The sequence below is a fragment of the Anser anser genome, assembly GCF_964211835.1.
Source record: "Anser anser genome assembly, chromosome: 18".
Lineage (NCBI taxonomy): Eukaryota > Metazoa > Chordata > Aves > Anseriformes > Anatidae > Anser > Anser anser.
This window is the reverse complement of record NC_139739.1, coordinates 4611029-4634540: the sequence shown is the minus strand read 5'-3', so window position 1 is coordinate 4634540 and position 23512 is coordinate 4611029. Positions and strand designations below refer to the sequence as shown.

Here is a 23512-nt window from a genome sequence, read left to right as displayed (position 1 = left end):
AAAGCTTTACTGAGGTCAAGGTAGACCACGTCCACAGCCTTTCCCTCATCCACCAAGCGCGTCACTTGGTCATAGAAGGAGATCAGGTTCGTCAAGCAGGACCTGCCTTTCATAAACCCATGCTGACTGGGCCTGATCGCCTGCTTGCCCTGCAAGTGCCGTGTGATGACCCTCAAGATAATCTGCTCCATGAGCTTCCCCGGCACTGAGGTCAAACTGACAGGCCTATAGTTCCCCGGGTCTGCCCTCCGGCCCTTCTTATAGATGGGCGTCACATTGGCTAGCCGCCAGTCAACCGGGACCTCCCCCGATAGCCAGGACTGCCGATAAATGATGGAAAGCGGCTCGGCCAGCTCCTCCGCCAGTTCTCTCAGTACCCTTGGGTGGATCCCATCCGGCCCCATCGACTTGCGCACATCCAAGCTCCGTAGCAGGTCGCCAACCATTTCCTCATGGATAGCGAAGGCCACATCCTGCTCCCCATCCCCTTCCACCAGCTCAGGGCACTGGGTGTCCGGAGAACAACCGGTATTGCCGCTAAAGACTGAGGCAAAGGCGGCATTAAGCACCTCAGCCTTTTCCTCATCCTTAGTAACTAGGTTTCCCCTCGCATCCAGTAAAGGATGGAGATTCTCCCTAGTCCTCCGTTTCGCGTTGATGTATTTGTAAAAGGATTTTTTGTTGTCTTTAATGGCAGTAGCCAGATTGAGCTCCAGATGAGCTTTGGCCTTTCTTGTCTGTCTCTGTTTGGTCCTGTCTCAGTCCATCTCTCAACAATATCAGTGGGAGTTTCACTTGAGGCAGCCTTCAGGATTTGGCCTATTTAGTTTGTGACAAATAATAGTATACAGCCTTTTGCCTGCCAAATCCTGAGGACTCATTTTTTTTTGGAAGGAAAAAAAAAAAAAGTGATATTTATTTGTTGGCCTCTTACTTTTTCCCAAATGAATGCAGGTAATTATTTTCAGTTACACTGGCGAATGCACACATTGGTAATTAAAATTTGATCCCATGATAGTTGTTTTAAACAGGTGATTGTTTTCCTCCAAGTGTAAAATATAACCACAGAGACTCTCCTCTGTAAAGGCTCATGGTCCAATACCTTTAGTTGCACTGCATTGCAGTGTGAGTAGATCCACTGTAATCTCTTTAGTAAGATGCTACTAAGGGGAAATGTGTCGTGTAGTAAGGGTCAAATAGGGACCAAATACAACTGGCAGTTAAGGTGTCATTTATGAAAACAAGTTTCTTCTTTGACCGTTGAGAATATTAAGTAGTATTACTGACTGGAATTTGTGCCCAAAGCGCCTTAAAATTTAGTTTCTCCAAGGCAGTTTCTAAATCACAGTTTTCAAGCCATTCATGCAATTGACTATCTAAAAACAAGTTTCAATATGTTAGAAATGACAATAGTGATCATTAAATCATTCAAGTCACTGTTAAATTGCTCCCGTTAGCACAAAGGCAGCCCATACCTTTGTAGTGAGTTTGTACAACTTGATCTCAGATGTGGTCCAGTTGAAAACAGCAAAAGCACAGAAGCACATCCTGAGCACTGAAGTCCAGTGCTGTATCCACTGTGGGAGGCCTGATTATACCTGGGGATCTCGGGAGAATTTGTGTTTCTGATTTTCCACCATCTCCAAGACCTTAAGCAAAAGCTAAAACCAAGCCTCAATTTCCTGTTTTGGCTTTAGCCAAGCTACTTTCCTAGCTCTTGTGATGAGGTCATTGTGAGGATCTTTGATTCTAGTGGGAACATAAGAGCTCCTGGAATGAAATTCCTAACACTGAAGCAAAATCTAACCTATTCATACTGGAGCGCAAAAAGGACAGGTTAAATTCATTACCTTTTTCCTGTAACTCCAAAAAAACCTCTCTGTTGTACCTTGCAAGACAGAAGTCATTTAATTTGTTCATCTGTTCAGGATCATCAGCACATGTGGTGCTGGGAAACGATCACTTACTGCAGAAAGAGAAGGCTGGACCACTGTTTGCTGGGAAAGCAGGGTGGCACCCTTGGACTCTAATCTGGTAATTTGTGGTGTTTTGAGCAAAGAGACACCTACACAGTCCATACACTGGTGATTCAGCACAGTGCAATTTACTGTTCACGCTCCAGGGCACATCACCCACAACCCAACCAGCAGATTACCATGACCAGTATGAATGCAAAATGGTTTAGAGTCAGTTTTAAAAATCACATCAACAGAATGTTTATTTGTCTAGCAGAGTATGTGTCTTTTTCACAGTCTTTCAGTTGCTTCTTTTTTGAAGAGTGAAGTCTTTATTTCAGACATCTGCCTGTAGAAAATCAGTGTGCTTTTTTTTAAGGGCACATTTAAAGATGAAAACTGAGGCTTGAATAACTTAGCATACAAATTACACAGATATAAAAGTTCTCTTTCATTGTCTTAACTTACAGTTTATTTTGTACAGAATTCATTATGTTATACATCTAAGACTTATTATATCGTATAAATATCTTGGGTGTGATGTATATACATATTCAGTGTTATAGATTCAGCAATTAATGTATGCATTTCACAATACACTATAGTGTATTTCAATGTAGTGCACATGATTTATATTTCAGAAAAGAGCATATCCTCTATGAAAAATTGATATTTCATTCATAGGGTACTCTACCTTGAAATACAGTTGTTTTCCATTATATCATGGACTGTTTGTACTGTGTCGTATGGCTGTAAGATTTTCTTATACATTCCCCGATATGAATTAAGAAACAGCAGCTCAAAACATTAATCTGTGTGGTTGTACATCAAGAGGAGAGCGGGGCACTGGATTCCTAAATTCTTACCTAAATGAGAAAGAATGCATAGACAAACCACATGGAGCTAGGCTGTGTGATGTCCAAATGAAGTAAAAAGTTCTGAACAGATGACAACTGCTAGCTCTTGCTTCTGCATTCTGTGTGTGCCAGCTCTTCAGCTGGCATCAGTCGCTCAGCTCTGACTTACAAAAGCTGAGGGTCCAGCATCAGCTTTGTTTTTACAGTTCACAAACTCCTTATGTTCCACTAATCCACTCCTTGCTTTCAGTATTTTTCCTGGGTATCTCCTTGTATGTGTATTGATACTACATATTGTCTTTCCTAGATAGCAGGCAAATAAACTCACGTACAGTGCCTTTTCTATACATGCCATAAATAAGATGTTTTGTTTATTCAGCATCAAATTACAGGTGTTGCCTCCCTGGGTACCTACTGAAGCATAATTCTAATTAACCTGTCAGTATAGTTTCTGTTTTTTTGTTGACAATTCTAGTTGCTTGCAAACATACATATTGTGCCTTTTAATCACTTGGCTTCCTTTGCTCAGTAATCTCAAAACTATAGATACTTTTATCAATGTACAAAGGCTGTTCATTTCTTAGAAAAGCAGAATATTATATATTCCATGAATAAAAGGCTTCTTTTTCTTTTCCAAAAAAAAAATTGGGGGGGGGGGGGGGAGGTTAACTCACTGGAAAAAAAAATGTGCATCTGAAAATTGTTTCGTTTCTGGTTTGAATTATTTTTAATTAAATTTACATTCAAAGTATGTTGTTTTGAAACTAAAATTTGATAGAAACAAATGTACATCAACTCAGAACTATATTTTGCATCTATTATATTCACCTAAATTATTTTCTTTTTGATTTTGTGAGAAGTAGCATAAGCTCTTCCAGCAGCATAAATCCAGAACAATTCCACTTATTTTAATGGCATTGTCCCCATGCTACTGAGACTAGAATTCTCTCTTCCCATTTCTGTTCTTTTGTTGTATATATTGCCGTTTCTCATGTAAGAAATTTCATATAACAACAGGTGATGCAAAAAAAAAAAAAAAAGGAAAGGAAAAAAGGAAAAAGACGGAAAAAAGGAAAAAAAAAAAAAGTTATGTGACTGCAGTTTTAGAAATTCTTTTTCACCATTGCCAAATGTGGAGAGGGGGTCATTTTTGTAGTGGGCTGCATCCAATTCTTCTGTTTAACTGAACACCAGTAGTGGCTATCACATTTCTAATCAACTGTATCTATAATTTAACTTTGGGATAGATAACCTGTGTGATGCCTGTGAAAGTCCTGACTGCACATAAGCCAGCCACTGTATGTTCAGCCACTGAGCCAGCTAAAAACATTAATTGAAGAACTTCAAGACCATGCTGACAGATGCTTACTTAGACCTTTACCATCCGGTGGTAAATAGAACAGAGCTCATTTACACTTTTGTTTCTACTCCAAAGTGTATTTTATTTATTCTCTCAGTTCAAACACCAGAACGGAAGCATTTCCTGCCCAACACTTAACAGTTCCGGATCCCTGTATTTAACTGTCTTCTGTAGCAACATCTGAAATGTTTGCAAGCAATGTGGTAAATCATAGAAAAGCCTCAGGTCTCCTTTGATGGCCTCTAGCCAGGTCCACATTGCATGTAGGACTGTCCCTTGGCCACACATTAGCATGCAGCGTGAGGGTACAGCCACTCATAGGTGCTATGGACAACCAGGGATCAGGCCCCAGGTACAAGCTCAAGGAGACGGCAGTGTGACGGTAGCGAGGCACCCTAACTCAGTGATACTTCTACTCTCGAGCTACGGCCCTTGAAGGGCCACTTCCTGACCAGGCCAGTAAAGCCTGTAAAGGTCTTCTGTTACCTGGTAATGATCAGAAGAGCAGAGGAGTACAACTCTAGTAGTTCTAATAGTAGTTATGCTAAACATGTTTCGACCTATGGTTTAGGAACCAAATGCAGAATTTCCTTGAATAAAAGTTGTCTGCTCTGTTCCAATATCAGAGTTGAATTAGAAAATTCAAATCCAATCTCAGTCTACCTAAAAGATGGGAATTATGGCACGTAAGGCAGTTGTAGTTTGGATCTTGTGTACATTGCACAAGAGCCATCATAAGAACATGTGCATTACTCTTGTGGGTTTTTTACTCGTTATGTAGTTTCATTTTTTTCCTATTGTTTTCAGCATATTTCAGTCATTCTTCAATATAAAAATACACATAATGCATGTGCGAGAGCAACTCTGAATCTGCGGCATGTATTTCTTGATAAAACTGCAAATAGCCACTTTATAATGTGCCCAGTATGCCTTTTCTTTCCTGCTCCCTTTTTAAATGAAACACGGTATAAATATTTTCTCTTTAGCAGCCATAAGGTCAGTGATGTTTTAGACAAGGTCTGGGGCATGACCTGTTGTACATGGACTTCTATGTCCTGCTAAACTCTTATCGTCAATGTATTAATTTATTAGTAAAGAGTAAAACTGACTCCAAGCCTTTCCTTATTTGCTAGGAAATTTCCTTCATATTCTATGCATCTCAATACCATATGTGGCTTTCTCATTCTGATAATGTGTTTTGTCAACCAAGCTGCTGTTTCAGAAAAGCGTTTTCCATTGGAGTGTGTGCTGTTTGGTTGGAGGTTACCTTTTCATGTTAGCAATGACAAAAGTAAACCCAGGGCTACTCCTTGATTTTTATATTCCAGGGTTTATTATTGTATTTACAGTTCCCTGTAAGAAGATACAACCCTTTCCCAGTAAGAGTTCTAATACCTTTCTATGTTTCAAATACTAACGACCCATATACTCATATGGAAAGGAGAAAGATAATCAGTGATGAAGGAGGTATCTCTAGGGGCTGATGCAGATGAATGGAAAACTTAAATCATTATAAATATTACTGTACTACACTTTGGTACAACCAAAAAAAAAAAATCCTTCCAAGAAAATAATGTTCCATAAGTCAAATAAAATTCATAAGCAATAAGAAAAGAAATTAACCACATGGGGTTTTTTATATGTGTAAAAAATAATAAGACTACTTGGCTGCATTGCACATAGGCAATAAAATTAGGTTCATTCAGATCCCTTTTAATGTACGCCTTGTTTCAGGCTGTAAGCAAGATATGTCCACTGTGCTTTACAAAGGACGACGACTAGAAAAATCAATGCAAACAAAGATCCCTTTCTTTTCTGATTAACCATTTATCATGAAAGATGACAAACAAATGAAGTCTCCTCTGAGTCTGAGCGTAGTTGTATTAGCATTTTGCTAGTACCAGGCAGTATACAAAAACAGCCATCGTGTGACACCTCCAACACCTACAGGTAGCTGTTTTAGGGGCACATCCTGGTTTGTGGTGAAACAGCTTTAACTCAGCCAGCCTCTTGTACCTGCTCAGTGATATCAGCTTATCATCTCAGTAACTCCAAGGTTGGACTGTCTTGTTCCTATTGCTGACTGGACTGACTGCTCCACCATCCATAAACAGAAGGCATAAAGGTGATTACAAACATAAGAAAGTAGTTTTACATATTGTCTTGCAGTCTTTCCATATAGTCCCTAAGTTCCTTGGAATCACCAAGGTTCATATCTTGGCATACCCATTTAATATTATCATCACTGTCAAATAGAATTGAGTTGGTGTAGGGGCCTCCATCCTCTGGCAGTATTGTTGTATAGGAAGTGAACTTCACTCGCTTCTGCTTTGGCCCAGAAGGATTTATAGGTTCACTTTTAACTTCTTTTTCACAAATGTACTCAGAAGATCTGAGGATATGATTATGAAGAGTCTTCTGAGAACTCCCATTAAGGAGAAAGTTGCTTTCTTCAAACTGCATTCCTCTGTCAATCATGGTAGTGCACTCCTCTGATGGGAGTGAAATGTCAACTGGGTTCTCCAGCAGTTCAACCTCATTTCCAAGCCAGACCCAATCATGGGAATGGGGGATGTTGCCTTGCTCACTCACAGCAAACCTTTTATGCCTGTATTTCCAAGCGAATGCCACACAGTTAATCAAAAAGACCAAGATAGCTAAGCAGAAAACACACAGCAGGGCATACATGCCAATCTCCAAATCTGTTAATCCTCTTGAAGTCAATGTGAGATCACTGGGATTGTTTTCTCCTGGTATTTCTACTTGCGCAGGGAAACCTGTAAAGGCAGTTGGATTATTTTGGAGCTGGTCATCCTCAAGGGACTCCTGATCAATGGGAGATATGAAAGTTGTGCTTTTGTTTGCATTGTCCTCGTGATTACCAAGGGCTCCATTTTTCGACCATTCCTGTGCTGTCCTATCTTGTTCTGCAGGTTTTTCTATAGAATTGCTTGCATGGCTTTTAAAATCTCTATCTGTCTCATCAATGTCATTACTGCTTCCTTTTTGGTCAGCATCTTTTTGACCAAACTTCACTTTGACGCTACCTTTCCCAACAGCCAGAATGCTCTTTCGCTTAGTCTTCTGACATGGTTCACTGATGACCATTTCAATTTTAATCAGAGGTCCTTGCCCATCCCCTTCTGCCACTACCCCAGGCCATTTTGACTGAAGGTTTTGGTGCGTAGACACTACCATCTCATCCAGTGAAGTGATGGTGATCGAGAAATCCTTGGAGTCATAAATATCTAATGGTGTCACTGACCCATCACTGAACAAAATCCAAGCACTGACTATGGCTTCCTGTAAGGGAAAGAGAACGAAAAAAAAAAAAAGCGTGAAACAAGCACATAGGTGATACTCTGTTGTTTGTTTGACATCAGCAAAATAAACACACAGCTTAGCTTTGGTGTATTTTCTTTTCCAAAGAAAAAATGAAAATGTCTACTTCGCTTCTTATTTTCTTCTTGCAATTTTGTGTTCTCTAGACCATTAGGCATTTATCTCATCTTCAGTAACTATCAAAGATACAGTCATCTAAATTTAATAAAAATTGCTGACAAACATTTTTTTTCCAATTCTTTTTTAAGTCTTAAATGAGACTCCTTTTTTGAATGCCAGGGCCCTGTGATGAAAATAATTGTATTTTTAAAGGCCTGGCTAATTAATTTTATAAAGGCCCTATAATGAGGAATCTCTGTAATGCTGCAGTTTCAATGATTTACTTAATACCATGCGCGGAGCTGTTACAGGTTGATCCCATGGTGATCCCATTCAGCCCATTGAAACAAACTAGGTTAAGGAAAACACCTCAATGCATTATTTTAAATTTTCTGTTATGCTTTCAAATATACAAAATTTTGTGAAATGTACAAAAGTGATTGTAGCTCTTTGTGGAAACTACAGAAGCACTCAAAACCCCACCATTTTTAATAAGGTTTTGACCAAAAAATTTTGTCCTCTTACTGCAAATTTCTAGCGCTAAAAAGATAGTTGCCCTTTCTCTACTGATATAGAGTATCAATTCTATGATAAATATAATGAGAAAGATATATGTACTTTATTCTGTGGCCTCATCCTAAACTATTTAATTACTCAGATTATACCATTCAAATAAGCCCAAACCCATCAAATTTCAGCAATGGACACCATGAAAACTTCTGTACATAGAGCCAAAAGGTTGTTTTGGCTGAACTGACTTAGAGACTTTTCAGGCATGGGATTTCTACCTCTGCGTATGGAGCTAAGGCATGTTTAGCTACAGAAAAAATGTGTCTCAAGTGCACCTAAATGCTTTCTACATCATTATGCATGCACAGACATGGCCAACGCTTTCCCGGTGCTGTGCAGGTCTGCATTAGTTCTGGAGAGTTTAATGTTCATTCTGTGTGGGTGTTTGTACCTGTAGGAGTTGATTACTAAGATGAAGAGCATTTACTATATGAAGTTACTGCCTTTCACAGAATCACACAATTGTATGTGCAGTCTACATTTACAGCAAGTAGCTTTTCCCTAGCTTCTGACAAAAATGAAGTAAACAAAACAATTATTTTTGTACCCTATTTTAGATCTTACCTGTTTTGGAGTATGAAGAATATCATACGCAGAAGTGGTAGAAACAATAGCTCTCTTATTTGCTTTGCTGATTTGTAAGGAAAGGGACAAGCCTGAAACTAGTTGTACTCCTAGATCTGTAATAGTTACACGGTCATCTAGAACTACCACTGTCTTCTCCGCCAAGATGGAATCAGAAAGAGGTGACAGAACCTTGAAAGAGAAAAGAAATGCTGTGCATGAAACAAGAACTAACTGTGTTAGAAAGCAAGATTAGATTCTAATTGGCATAACGCTTTGGTTAATCTCAAATTTGTCACATTTTATGTATAAACTCTAGTTCATGTTTCCCCCAAGAGATTAGACTTGTTTGCTGCTAAATTACTGCATTTCCAAAATAATTTATTAAAGCGTTCTATCATTTCAATATGGCAGCCTCATCTCAACTATGAAGTACAGTTTAAATTAAAGGGATTTTTTTTTTTTTAAAAAGTTATTTTTGTACGGTCTGTAACATTTCCAATGAATGCCGTATAGTACAAGACATTGTGTAAGACACTGATTAATGCTGAAACTCAGTAAGTGTGACTGCACAAAGACTGGGTGATAGGAACTTGGCCTGATGCCTTTATGAGAACAGAGGTCCTGAATGAGATGAAAGTAAGATTTGCAAAAGAATTTTGAGAAATCCCACTGGGTGCCTGTCTTCGTCTTTCCATGCCAAATAGTCCTGTCAGTTTGCTTTAAGACTTTGTTTCTAACATGCTCAGGAGATAAATCATCTTTCAACTGATTCCAGAGACAGATGGATCAAGCCCCAAATACTTGACGTGCAAATCATCTAACCTAACATCAGGCACCTACATTGCAGCTACATGCATCTGAGCTACCTGCCTTCTGGTCGTTTGTAGTCACTGAAGAGAAAGATCATCTAAAGGGCAGAAATCCCTTGACCTCTCTGTGATGTTTGTTTTAGGCTGACAGGAACTGAGCCCCAAAAAGTACCTCTTTCTTTGTGTTGACTACATAGGAAACTTAGTGTGAATGGAACGTTACGGATGCTTACAGTTTATCTCTAATGCTCATAATTCCTTTATTTTGATTTACAAATATGAATAAAGTTAGATAGATAAGTGAACATGAACACTCTGAAAGATTTCTGAAGAGTGTTTTTGTGTCCATTTTTTGTGTTTCATTTTGTGAACATAAAGGGACTAATTTAACATAATTTAACTAATTATACATTAGTATATTTATTAATAATTTAATTATACATTACATAATGTAATTATACATTAGTGAATTTAACATAATTTAACTAAGGGACTAATTTAACATTTAACATAAATGTGTGTAGATCTTTGGTAAAATTTTCTGTTAGGTTCATAAGGTGCCACTGAAATAAAAAGAAGCTAGTTGTGGGGATCGTGTAACTTGCTTCACTGTTCAGGAAATCTCACTGTGTTCCTAAGTCACAGTAACATGGATAAATCCCTTCAGAAGTTTCACCTGAAGTATGCAGTATTTCATGTAAAGTTTCATCTATTGTATGGAAGCAACAAACAGCAAAAAATTAAAACGTTCAGACTTGTTTTTATGCTTCTACTGAAGCCGCAGTGACATCTTAGGCTGTACCTGGACTGTGGTGATGCCATGCTCCCGACCAACCAGCACTCGGCCATCCTGAAGCTTAGCAATCTTGGGTTCTTCTACCTTCATGAAATCAGTCACAAGGTCAGTTATGTCAAACTGCCACTCAGAGCCTAGCATGTAGGTCAAGTGGCCTCCAAGCTCAGAGGATTCAGCTACAAACTGGGTGAGGACTCGCACCATGGCATGCTGATACTGAAGGGTGCAACCTCTTCCTTTTTTCTCATCATCTTCTTCGTCCTCACTGTCACGGGTAGGCCTGTAAACAGATGCATGTTTACTGAATTGCCATGATCTCTGTACAACATTGCAGAGCTCCATTTGCTCATCATTTTCAATTAGATTAATGTTAGCATCATCTGTTACTGCATGAGAAGCAGGCAAACAGATTTTGGAAGTGTGGGTTACTAAATCTGAATGATAAGCTTGTACAGATTTTGCACTGTACCATTGAAAAGCTGCTGTCACATCCATTAGTCAATTCTTTGTTTGAGTGGCACTGCCCAGCAACTTGCAGATGTAGTTGTCATTGCTGAGGTGTCAGTGGATCCACCGCTTGTTCACCTTGTCTTCATTTGGCAGTCAAAGCCTGCAGAGGGCTAAGGAAAGCAGCCTGAAAGTTTTATGACAGGGCAGTTCTGGAACAAACCCCCTGTAGCAGCTCTGCAGGGGGCCCTTGCCCATAATATTTGTACCACTTTGTTTTCCTCCTCAAAACTATTTTAACACAATCAGGAATCCCTGCTTATGTAATGCTTCTCCACCTTATCCCATATTGCTATTGCTCAGCAAGCCCTCTACATTTGAGACATATACCATGATTTACCCTTAAATCTCTTATAGTTCATCCAAGCGTCTGCTATATTTAATCATGTAACAACCACATGGAGCTTCCAAAAAAAACAAGCTATGCACTTAAATTACTACTCAGGACATCCCTTTCGCCGATGTACAAACACTGTCCCAGACTGGTGGGACTCAGTCTTAGGAATAGGTGCAGCATTAGGTACACTTCCATTAATGTTTTCTATCTCTTTCCCCCTTGCAAAATATAACCCGTGACAATATAACAGTTTTGCATAAGCCTTTTATAAGGCATCACAGTGATTTGTGCATGATATCAGGGCTGGTCACATCTCACAGAATTTTCCCTGGTTTAATACTTAGTCTCCCATAAATTCTTTTTTATTGTTATTGTTTATTCCTTGGGGCAAACACATGGATTTTTCACTTGCAAGTCAGGTATTAAGCTCTAGGTGGTTGCATTTTTCCTCATTATGCTCTCATGCTGTGGAATTCATTGTTCAGAAACATTTTGCCTTCCTTCTTTGCTCATTTATTGAGCCTGAGGCAACTTTATAGCAAGGGTGCAAAATAAAGGGTAAGCCTCTTATTTTTCACAGTATTTTGGGAAGTAGTTTTGTGTTTACTGTGTTCCTTTATCATCCCTTTTGAAATACCAGCTATGAGAAACTATTATGAAACAGAATTGCTTTTGTTATAAATTGTTTTATGACAAAGTTGGCAAACCGTAATACTGAAAATGTATCTAAGAAAAGCCCATGTGCTCGTCAAAATGCTAGAAAGTCCTGGTGTTACAGAATCTAATTCACTGGAAATATATTCTCAATGCATCATTTGTTAGCTGAATATATATATGCTTAGAGTCAAGTTAGTCGTATTTGGTACAGCCTTCTGGGTTTGTGTGTGTAAAACAAGTGTCCATCATTAGTCACTGAATGAAGCATCACTGAATAACCACTGAATTCTTAAGACAAAACAGGGTCCTAAAATAGGATTTATATTACACCAAGAAATTAGACCAGTTGAGTAGTTGAGGCAAATTTTCAATTGTTCTCTCTGTCCCAGTCTGAGCTGCAGCCTAGACTAAGAGCTGAAGCAAGCCAGTCAGCAAAACAGCCACAGGGACAGCACTAGAAGGGATATTCATAGAGCTTACCTGACCCATGCCTATTTAGATGTCATTTGGCTTTATAATGCTGTACAAGAGTTCATGAACTCCATAAGGTTCTAACTGACAATTTATTGCTGTATTCTGGCCTCCTTCAGCTTATCTAAACCATAACCCAGCTTTGAATAATCTCAGGCTTTGGAAAAACCAAGTTTAGTCCTGAGATGTGGGGCTTTGTCTCTGTTTTATTAACACAGTCAGTACCATTAGTATCTGTGTAGAGCTGGAGAAGAATGCTCAGGAAATATTCAGGTGAGAAGTACCTACCAGATTTTGGGGAAAATCCCCCAAGCCACAGAATTAGTGGGAACCAATTTTCTTATGGAGAAAGAGACACAGAACTGGTGTTCTGTGTAGAAAAATGTTCGTATTCAACATTACAATGACTTATTTTTTTACACTACTCTGCTTTCTTCTTTACCTTTACACTACCAGATATTTTACTCAGATCCAATGTGTTACTCCTATTCATATTTTTTGTACTTACTTATTTTTACTTTCGCTGTCTAAAACTTTAGTCTGTTTATGAGGAAATATATTCTAGACAAGTTCACGAGAGAGAATTGCTTCAGTCCCAGGCCCGTACAGCTCCAAAAATGTAAGCTGTGGGCAGCATGACCAAAAGGTGTAAGGAGAGCTACGTAAGGGCAGAGAGGGAGCACTACTACCTGTATTATGAGGCTTTGGACTATGTGGGCAGCCAGTGCTAAAAGATGATTCAACCCCGAGTATTTTCTTGTGGTATCTCAAACAGACAAAGGGCTCCATTTCCTTTACAAAAATATTTACAGCTGTTGGTATCTGTCTATTTCTTCTTATAAGTACATGATTTCTATTGCATGCAAATGTGGAACACCAGAAAAGCATTCTTAAGCTATGGACTGGGCAAGACACTTCCTTATGTCAATGCGAAGAAAAAATAGCGGTGTTTGAATTTTCAATATGAGCTTTGCAAGCCTGCTTTACTAGGTACCAACTCAAGTTCTTTCTTTTTTCTTTTTTTTTTAACTAAATTATGTCCATTTTCACTTCAAAAGCCACAAATCCCTGATTCAGTTAATAAAAGCAATTGAGTGTTCTGTCTCCATGGACCCAACAAAATGTTTGAAATCCATTGAATTGCATAGTTCCCTTTAGAGTCTTAAATTTCTTGTTACAGTATTTTCAGCAGGCTTAAAATCCTTCCTTAAGCAGTGAACTCATTTTCTCTTTAAGACGTGTCTTCATGAATATAAGCTATCGCTACATATTTTGCTTCTTTCCCCTTGGTCATCTCTGAGGTTAGCTCTGGATCGCTCTCAGAATCCTTCTTATCCTATTTCTTGTTGCTTTGCAAACTTCTTTGGAAGATTTTTTTTTCCTGCTTTTCTGGAATGAACCAAGGTTGCCAAAATTACATGTAATTTACATTTCACGCTGAAAGCCTTTGCCAGTGAGCTGAGTTAGTTAAAACAGTGAGGGTGCCTGCTAGCACTGATCTAATCAGTGATCTGACAAATTTATATTACAGACACTGTCTGTAAGCAGTTTAAGTATGTCTCTTTTAATTTGCCCGACTCTCAAACCAGGCACCTAGTTCTTGGGCCAAATACTAATTTTCTATTTAAAAAACCCTGAAGAAATAAGTTTTGCTGGTTTTGAATTTGAAATACCCATTAAAAAGTTACAGATTTTAAAAACATATGCAACACCCCTAATTGAAAAAAAAAAATCTATTTCAGATACAAAATTCAAGCCACTAGAAGTTGATTTAGTGGAAGCTACAGAAGTTGCACATAGCTCTACTCACAGCTCAAGAATAAAAGCAATTTGGTACCTCTGCAGATCTTGAAAATGCAATCTGCCTATTAACAAAAATCTCTGTGGCTTTATCTCCATAGGACATTAAACTCAATTAACAAAGAGTGAATTTACAGCGTGTTCAAGCTTTGTGTGGATGTTATTATTCACAAATGAAATGGTTTGAATCCAGTTTCACTTAATTCACTCTAAAAATGGCATTATTTCCGAGCGACAGCACTCATGAAGAGGTTTAACTAAAGCATTTTTTTTCCCCTTCATTTAACTCCAGCTAACTTTCCTGTGTTTGGCTCTGGTACTAGACAAGACCAAAGTAGACCTACCACCAAATTAACCATTAGTTCAACAGACTGCCATTCACAAGCAATACCGTGTCTGGCTTAACTCTGTTTAGTACATTTTAAAGGTTTATGCTACTCAAAGGTTTTGGTCACTCTGACTTAGCAATGGCTTTATTAGCTTTTGTTCAGTAAGGCCAGATGCTGGTAAAAGTCCTCTAAACTACATGCCTGACACTGACGCATATGCTGGAGTCATACCGTACAATGTCTGTTTCCCTGGGAGCTCATGAAAACAATGTGTTATTCCAGTTGCAAATATTTACTGAAATTAAATTTCCAGCTTGTTCTGTGAAGCTTTAGCCATGCAATTCCTATTAATGCCAGTTGAAGCCATTCATCAGATGTAAATATATGGGCACAGAGCTAGTGCAGGAGCTTCAGAAAGAGGATAATTATTTTGCAGATGCATGAGGAATCAAAGTAAATGTTCCTTGTTAGACTAGCAGAGGCTGCCTGGACCTCTTCTCCACTCCAATATTTGACTTTAATTTAAATATATACCTTCTGTTTGCTGTGATTGTAAGCTTTTCTGCAGCCCATTCCAGGAGCAGAGGTTTCTGTTAGTCCATGCTAGTTCAAGGACCCTGTATCATGGGCTGATCCCATGAAACTTATTTTCATCTGGAAAGGGAGGCTCTTCACACCTGCAGCAGCACACACCACAGATGAAGTTCTCCTCTGGATAATGGTAACAGTAATCAGGTCCGCCATATATGTACAGGTTGATCTGGTAAGTTCTGTAACTGCTCTTACATAGCGGTGTCTTTTTTTTTCTTCTTCTTCTCAGTTTCTGGCATAAAAAGAGCCTCATTATTGCTGTTGCTTGAGCATGTCCCTGCTCTTACAGCAGTTCAGAGCAGGTGGAAACTGCCACTTGGCTCAAACTGGCCCAGGCATGCAGCATTTGTACAGTTTGTGTAAAAACCCTGTCTCTTGCATTGCTTAAAGGAATTATTCAAGAAGTTAGATAAGCAAACATGTCTGTAATCACATGTGTTTTACAATTACAAACATGTCAGAGTTTATAGGGAGAAGTAATACATTTTATTAGATCAACAAACATCATCAGCAAGAACAGATGTGGTTTGGGCATATTCAGGTCTGAAATAGAAGTAGCTATTCAGATGAAGAACAGCCATGCTGAGGCAGTAGTTTCACAAGTGTTTCTTTTGTTGACAGCACCAATAAAAACATTAAAAGATTATTGTAAACCCAGTTATATTTTGCCATCTGGCTCAGCCCCTCAGACAACTGAACCAGCACAGCCACACTGCGCGTGTGGGAATGAGGCAGCAGGGAAACCAGAGGAGAAGAAATACTCAGAAATTTCACCTTCTGTTGATTGACAAACAAGTCTATAGCAATGTTTAGTTCTTGTGGAGAAGACAAGGCAGTGGTGGGAAGATACCAACCCTAGCAGACAGGAGGAGAGTAGAAAAGGGATGCCTCATCCCTGGCAGTGCTCAAGGCCAGGCTGGATGGGGCTGTGGGCAGCCTGGTCCTGTGGTAGGTGTCCCAGGAGGGGGGAACAGACGGTCTTTAAGGCCCCTACCAACACAAAACCATTCTGTGGTTCTGTGATTCTATGAGAACTGTCTTGTCTGTGGTGAGGTGAGGTAAGCAAAAACACATTACAGTCCTTCTGTGAGTAAAGCTGAGGACCATGACAGTTTCAGTTGACCTGTTGGCAATGCGCCACCTTGTGTACTGTGTACAGTTTTGGGCACCATAGCATAAGAAAGACATAAAGCTCTTAAAGAGTGCCCAAAGGAGGGCAACAAAGATAGTAAAGGGTCTAGGGGGGAAGATGTATGAGGAGAGGCTGAGGTCCCTTGCTTCGCTCAGCCTGGCGGGGAGGCCTCACGGCGGCCTGCAGCTCCCTCATCAGGGGAGCGAAAGGGCTGGCACTGAGCTTTGCTCTCTGGGGACAGCGACAGGACCTGAGGGAACTGAGCCTGCTGGAATTCAAGGAACATTTGGACAATGCTCTCAGACACATGGTCTGATTTTTTGGGTAGTCCTTTGAAGATTAAAGGACTTTCTCTTTTTCAGACCTGTTCTGAGGTATCACACATGACAATCTTCTCCCTGTATAGCACTAACACCATATTATCCATACTAGGAGGGCACTGTGAAAAACTACAGGTGGACCATTGTTTGGGGAGAGTGAATATTGCCTTCTGGTTATATCACTGAATGAGGATTCAGGAAACCAACCTTCAGCACCTGACTGCAGCCCAAATGGCTTGTGTGCTTCAGTTTGAAAACTCGTTATAAAAACTCCCTTGTGTTTAGGTTCTTGGGAAAAATGTAGTTACGAAGGAGATGGAGTCATAAGGCAAATTAAAAATCAAAGAGAAAAAAATCAAGACAACAAATGGAAAATCCATCAAATCTCAGGTAAAATCCAGACAAATCTAAACATAAAGGAAATGCAAAAACCCTAGGTACACAGTAAATATCAGAGTGAGCAAAACTAATCCTAACTAGTCCTAGATTGCCTATTGATTTAGAATACCCCCTAAAGTTTTAAAAAGAATTCAAATGAGCATTCCATAAAACAAAGGGAAAGTTGCTTGCCATTGAAACCTTTCCAGTTCATGTGTGCATGAAGTGCTGACACACAATGCCATAAACTGCCAGCTGCAATTCTGGGGCATGATGCAGTGGTCATGGTTTCTCTTCCCCCCTTCACAGGAAATGCTGGCTAAAGACATGCCGGTAGTTCAGCTACAATCTGAGCAGCAGCAAACTTGCACTGCTTGCCAGCTTGCAAACAGAGCAGACTCTCAGACCATTATCTTTATTTCAGCTGGCCAAATAAATCACAACTAGACACCAGGGGGTAAATTTCCAGTGCTCTGTATAATGGGTTTAAAGTCAAAATGTCCACAACTGTTAACAACAGTTGACTGTCTCACCAAGCTTGCTGCAGAAAGTTTACTCCTATAATAAACATCAACAGCTTAATCCTGCAGCCGTTTACTAAGCGAAATCCCCACTGGTTTTAGTAGGAGCTGTGCCTAAGGAAGTGTTACAGTACCAGGCACATTACATGCAGAAGGTAAGTGAAACTTCAAGCAGCTGGCATATGTTCAGTTCATTCATCACCTAGCACATTTCTTCCTTCTGCAAATGGCAACTTTGCCTTTATCACTGAAGCAAACAAACAAATTCCTTTTGTGCCAGATCCTCATCACCTATTCTGTTATAGCCTCCAGAATAAAATGTCCACGTAGCCAAGAAGTCAGTCAGTCCCCTCTTCTGAGATCATTACCTGAGTATCCTGTACATTTTGTGTGCTGTTACCCTTAGTTTTATGCCCTCATAAAGTATTAGATAATTCTCCTCCACTGCTGTCTGTTTGGGCTCTTTAAGGCTCTTCAGTAGCTGAGATGTTCTCCTGGGCAAATCGAGTGCTTTAGCAAGAACTGCCATAGCATTTAGTGCTACAGTTACTGCTGCCAGAAATGCTTTTTCACTGTATTATAAATTTCAGTAGGTGTCAGGCCTTGTTCTCAAGTACTATTTTTCAACTTAGTATGAAATCCACCAATATAGTAGTGTTCCTGGAAGTTTTTAATCTAGCAAATTGTCCAAAAGATAGTTCTCTCTAGAATAAACATTTTCAGTAGGGAAGGCTAAGAGAGCAGATCCACTTTTCTTTGTTGTTGTTTTCAAACCATGTTTGTCCTGGTAGAATCTATTAATCAGAATATAGTTTTCTATAGGAGTGTGGGGTTTTTTGCCTAATTTAGATCTGGTAAGGTGTGCTTCACCCAATGCTATAGAGTGCATCTGTACAGAAACTGAATAATCATCCAAAGTCCTGTTGGTCTTATACCTCTTCGCCACCTGCAAGATTTCACATGTTCTCAAGCCTTCTATCTGCCTCTTCGTGAGACCACTGATTGTCAGGGAAATTCTGCCTTCCAGTCTTTAAGAGCTATTTTTAAGTGTGCTGTGGCTAACCTGCTATGATCCCAAATGGTAAGGGACAGCGACAATAAGGGCAGACCTAAAACACAGTCAAAATAGTTTTTAAAAATGGCTGTTAAGATGACATTATTCTGTTCTGAATTTGCTAATATTACTGTTGTGGTTTTTTTTTTTAAAAAAAAAGCGTCTAGCACATCATCCAGTGTAACAAGACAAAATGACAGGAACAGTATTGTGCAAAGTGCACTTTTGCTGCTGCTTTTGAATTTAGAAATATCAAGTTATGCTAAGAAAAAATACAGAGGTAGTAGGTGAGTCTGTTAGGGAAGCTGTACGCTGCATTGCAGTAATGGATATGGGGTTGCCAAGGTCAACTGGAGGAATCCACAGAAATGAAAACCTTATCTATATTCAATCAGGTTAAAAGAAACCAGAGTTCTGTTTCTGAGGAAGAATGTCCCCTTCAGAATCCTGCATAATAGGACATAACAAGGCTTTCTAAGTTACCCTGATGTCAAATGCAAATTAAAAAGGACAACACATGCTCTAAAAGCACGTATTTTCAGCTAGGCTTCAGTATAGACTCTTCTGCAGTGAAACTTTGAACATGCTCAGAATTCTGTCTGAGTGGCAGATGCCAATATTTGGAATGCTCAGTATATGTTTCCCAGGCATAAAAAATCTCTCAGTTTTTATGAACTTTAAGTACTTTGCATAAGGTTATGCCTCACTTGACACAGGAATAGGCTGAACAGTGTTCTCCCAACAACACAGTGAAATGAGCAAGTTACTCAGTTCTACTGATGGAAAAACAAGTATTTAACGACTACAGGAATGCAAAATCAGAAACCCAGAACTGTTCTTAAAAGTCAACAGCCTCAAATATCTGGATTTTCTTTTCCAAGGTTCACCTTACCCTGCCTAAAGCTATGTCCAGACTGCTGAGTTCATGATGAATGGCTGTTTCCATATGCCACAACAATGAGATTTGGGTATCCTCTGGATCTACGTGGTGCTCCTTTGATCTCTGGTGTAAGCTGTTTCCTCAGCTGTGCCCAGGCAGTCTTGCAGAGAACAGACTGGCTTGGACTTGCATGACATCTAAGTGCTGTGCATGCTCAGTGGCCTGACTCCTCCCTGGCCTTATTTTATTTAGCAGTGTACACAAAAATTAAACACTGTCAGAGCTGAATATCACACACACACATGCTTTTATATATGGGATTGAGATGTTCAGGTTCTTTTTCTCACGTTTGGACATTGGAGTGTATGATGCAATTTTTCTGAGATTGTACAGAATTGATTAATGCTCCAAGTAAAGTCACTAACTTTTAAAATACATATAGATCAGGATAAAATGCAGCTTTCTTATACAATTGTTGGGCATTTTGTAATGAAGGCTAAGCCAGACTATAAAACTCATTTGAAACAGGAGAGTTTAGATTCTGAGAAATACTCTAAAAATTTTCTGCATTCTAAAATCAAAGGCTCGGGGCACATATCTGGACAGTGCTAATGCTGTGAGCATACCTTTTATTGGAGGTGACAGGTATCCTCCAGCCTTTGATCTGGCTAAGCTCTGTATCAGATATCTCTATCTGCAGCGGGAGGCGTGGAACCCAGACCGTCACTTCTAATTGGGTGGTAAAATGCTGGTAAGTGAAGTTAACAATAGTATCCACTTTGCTTTTCATTTCCTTGCCATTAACGAAGATGGAGTCACATCTGTCAGAAACCTTAAAAAAAAAAAAAAAGAGATTAATTAGGAAATGAATAAAAGTTCTTGCAGAAGCACAAAGAATGATACATCGGTCCAAAGACAATGCTGATAATGTGAGTCATGCACATTGTATTTTCAGTTTTCTAATTAGTAGCAAACAGTGATAAAGGGACGCCAGGGAAACAGTTTTGCCTTCCTCAATGGATCCTACTCAAACTACAAAAATAATTTAATGATGTTATATAACCTATGTGAATCTTTTATACTAGGCAAATTAAACTCTTCATGAATCAAACTCCATATGCATCAAAGTTTATGTTTACAACTTGCTTAAAGAACCTGTAAAAATGGGGCCATATGTTAGTAAGAAAAAGACTGACTCAGAACCATAAAACAGAATCCTTTTCTTTTTCCTTGAGCACTGTAATGCTGAAAGACAAAAGATCCCCTTATGGCTTATGAGCTGAAGTGCAGCAGAAGCATTAATTTTTAGAACTTCCCTGTAATTGTTTTAGTAAAATGTATTCATAGTTGTTTTGTGTCATTTTATGAAATTACTGACAGAACTAGCACAGTGGCTCTGTACTAGAGTTCCTCTGTCCTTTTGGTCACAGGGCACAAAATCCAGGGAGCACAGATCCTGTTTATATAAGGAATCTGGCTGGAAGCATATACAGGAAGGATGGAACGTCTCAATAAGACAGATTTTTTTTTTTATTTATTTATGAACATGTGTGTGTACACTTTTAGATTATATATATGCATTTAAAGTTCATATATATGCATATACATGTACACATATATATATTCATGCATATGTACATGTATTCATTACAGGCGTGCATTCTTTGAAGCAAGAGAGAGGTGATAGCCTCCAGCACAGTTCATGTACTGTGATTTAAATCTTTTAAAACTATGGCTCATAAGATGTAGTTCTGCTACCGAAATGGACTCCGTTCCCTTGTCAGGACTGTTCTTTGTCACGTTGGATAATGCATTCAGATTCACGTATGAAGGGATTCTGACTGAGCCAGTGATTCCAGTTTACTGGAGTTCATAGAATCACAGAATCATAGAATACCCCGAGTTGGAAGGGACCCACAAGGATCATTGAGTCCAACTCCTGGGTTCCCAAAGGATCACCCAAAAACCATATGTCTGAGAGCATTGTCAAAACACTTCTTGAACTCCAGCAGGCTCAGGGCCTTGAGCACATCCCTAGGGAGCTTGTCCCAGTGCCTGACCACCCTCTGGGTGCAGAACCTTTCCCTAACACCCAGCCTGACCCTCCCCTGTCCCAGCTCCATGCCGTTCCCTCGGTCCTGTCGCTGTCCCCAGAGAGCAGAGCTCAGCGCCTGCCCCTCCGCTCCCCTTGTCAGGGAGCAGAAGGCCTCCATGAGGCCTCCCCTTGGCCTGCTCTGCTCTGGGCTGAGCAAAACACGGGACCTCAGCCACTCTTTATGAGTTACTAACTCATGTAGACTTCAGCGGGGTATATGCTGAAACACAGGTTGGTTTTGCTGTGCAAACGTACCTCTAATATTTTCTGATATTAACAAGAGTAAGTGGATATTGAGCCAAGAAAAATTATGGTAAATGCATAGCAGCTTTTTGTTTTGTTTTGTTTTCTCAGAAACAGTCCTTACTTAGTACTTAGAAATTAATTTTATTCTGCTTTGAAATTCAGATGGAGTAACAGTTTTCCTCCTGAGTTCTAGCACGGTATCGTGCTGTTTGATAAATGGTACCTGAATTCTACTATCATAAGGTACACATTTAGATAACAAAATTTTGCCAAACTGGATTATGTAATGCTTTTAAGATTTATAGGTAACTTGGCTAAGAATCAGCTACTTCAGAAGCTAAAGAATACAAGCAACCTTTATATATATCATTCAGCAAACAGTTTCATTTCCAGAATTACCACGATGATGTTGAAAATTATGGCAACTCCCAAGCCGAGCATGGAGCGAGTAGCAATTGGGAAATGTTGTGCCAACTTATCTGTTGGTATATAGCCACTGAACATTGACCATACCAAGTAACTGTTTCACGCTTTAACTGATACCTCACAGCCAAACTTTTCATGTTGTTCCTTTTATAACAACACTGTACAACTAATGTCATTCTTCTGTACTGCTAATTATTAGATAACAGCTTTGCTAAAATATTGTCAAATGCCTTTAGAGTCTAGTTAGAAAAGCTCACTGTCTGATGTTTTTCCATAGGCAATACCCGTGTATAAAGTGAAAGAGCTGCACATCCACATTTACCATTTTCAAATCAGCTTCTCAGATCCTAATCAATGTACAATCTTTATTTACTTATTTATTTATTTATTACTAAGGGTGTAAGCCAGTTTATGAGGAATAGGGCAAAGGAAACTCTTGCAGAGAATACTCCTTTCATATCAATGCTGAACAAGTACAAAAACAAACAAAAACCTAGCTACCTGATAAAAGAGCTTAAAATGCACTTCAGGCTCAGGAGAAACACAAACGAGATAGAGCATACTCAGAATACTTCTTTCCCCCTCAAAACGTGTCACAAGTGTCTCTGGGAAGGTTAAGCACATTAATAAAGCCCATTAAGTGAATGAGCAGTTGCGATTCTAAATCATAAAGCCCACATCTAGGGAGTTTTGTGCAAATTAATACAAGACAGAAATAATTGAGAAAGCCCAAAGAGGGAGGGATAAATATCAAGACCTGATTAAGGGAATAAGTATTATCTGACATGACAGCATCAAATATTTTAGATTTCTCTTCTTACTGCTTTAAATGCTCTTGCATTTTTGTCAGCATGCAGGAAGGGTGGTAAATTAGGGAACAGGAAGATGGACTTTAATTGTAGCTGTAAAAATATCATCAGGCTTGGCTTACAAATTTCACAGATTATTTGTCTAGACAGAGCCATTTAGTTATTTATATATTGACCAAGAGGTAGGTATAAATCTGTATATATAACTATGCCACACGAGTTCACCCAGTGCCCCTGTGCAGACTTTAGAGCTCATGTTTCACTTAAGCATATCTTCTAGAAAATTCTCCAGTCTTGATAAGAAAGCTTGAAGGCAGACATAATTATTGTTTCAGTTCCCTACCTCAGGATCTACTGAGGAGCCAGGACAAACAGAGCACGGGCCTGGGCCGTGGCAAGGCTTCTGAGGCACTGCAGCCCTGCCATAAAGCCTCATTCTGAGAGCTTACACCAGGCCAAAGCTTGTGTCAGCATCTTGCACAAAGAATTCATTTCATCCAGGTCTGAGACGAGAGCTGTGATCTCATGGTAACAGCAGTCTGGCGCTCCTCGAAAGTGAAGAGGGAATGAGAAACACGTTGAGCTTCTGCACCAGCTGTATTCT

General features: G+C 39.4%; 1 protein-coding gene and 1 long non-coding RNA gene across 12 annotated transcripts in view; one reads left to right on the top strand and one right to left on the bottom strand.

Annotated features, from left to right (window-relative positions):
• LOC310883694 overlaps positions 1–23512 on the top strand; it is a 266073-nt gene that overhangs the window by 238292 nt on the left and 4269 nt on the right. For 5 of the 7 annotated variants that reach the window (XR_014573656.1, XR_014573657.1, XR_014573658.1 and 2 more), the window contains one exon: positions 19334–19952. The exons of 1 other annotated variant lie outside the window; for it this stretch is intronic. This is a non-coding gene — a long non-coding RNA (uncharacterized lncRNA). Of the gene's footprint in view, positions 1–19333; positions 19953–23512 lie in introns of those variants that run through there. One more of the 7 variants, XR_014573654.1, reaches the window with a different exon arrangement.
• The window catches only part of TMEM132B (transmembrane protein 132B), a 254571-nt gene continuing 233463 nt past the window's right edge, over positions 2405–23512 (bottom strand). For all 5 annotated transcript variants that reach the window (XM_083804471.1, XM_083804472.1, XM_083804470.1 and 2 more), the window contains 4 exons: positions 19959–20164; positions 10362–10635; positions 8748–8939; positions 2405–7475 (listed from right to left, as the gene is read on the bottom strand). In XM_083804471.1, the coding sequence (XP_083660597.1) occupies positions 6324–7475; positions 8748–8939; positions 10362–10635; positions 19959–20164 (1824 nt within the window). In that variant the 3' untranslated portion in view covers positions 2405–6323. The remainder of the gene's footprint in view (positions 7476–8747; positions 8940–10361; positions 10636–19958; positions 20165–23512) is intronic.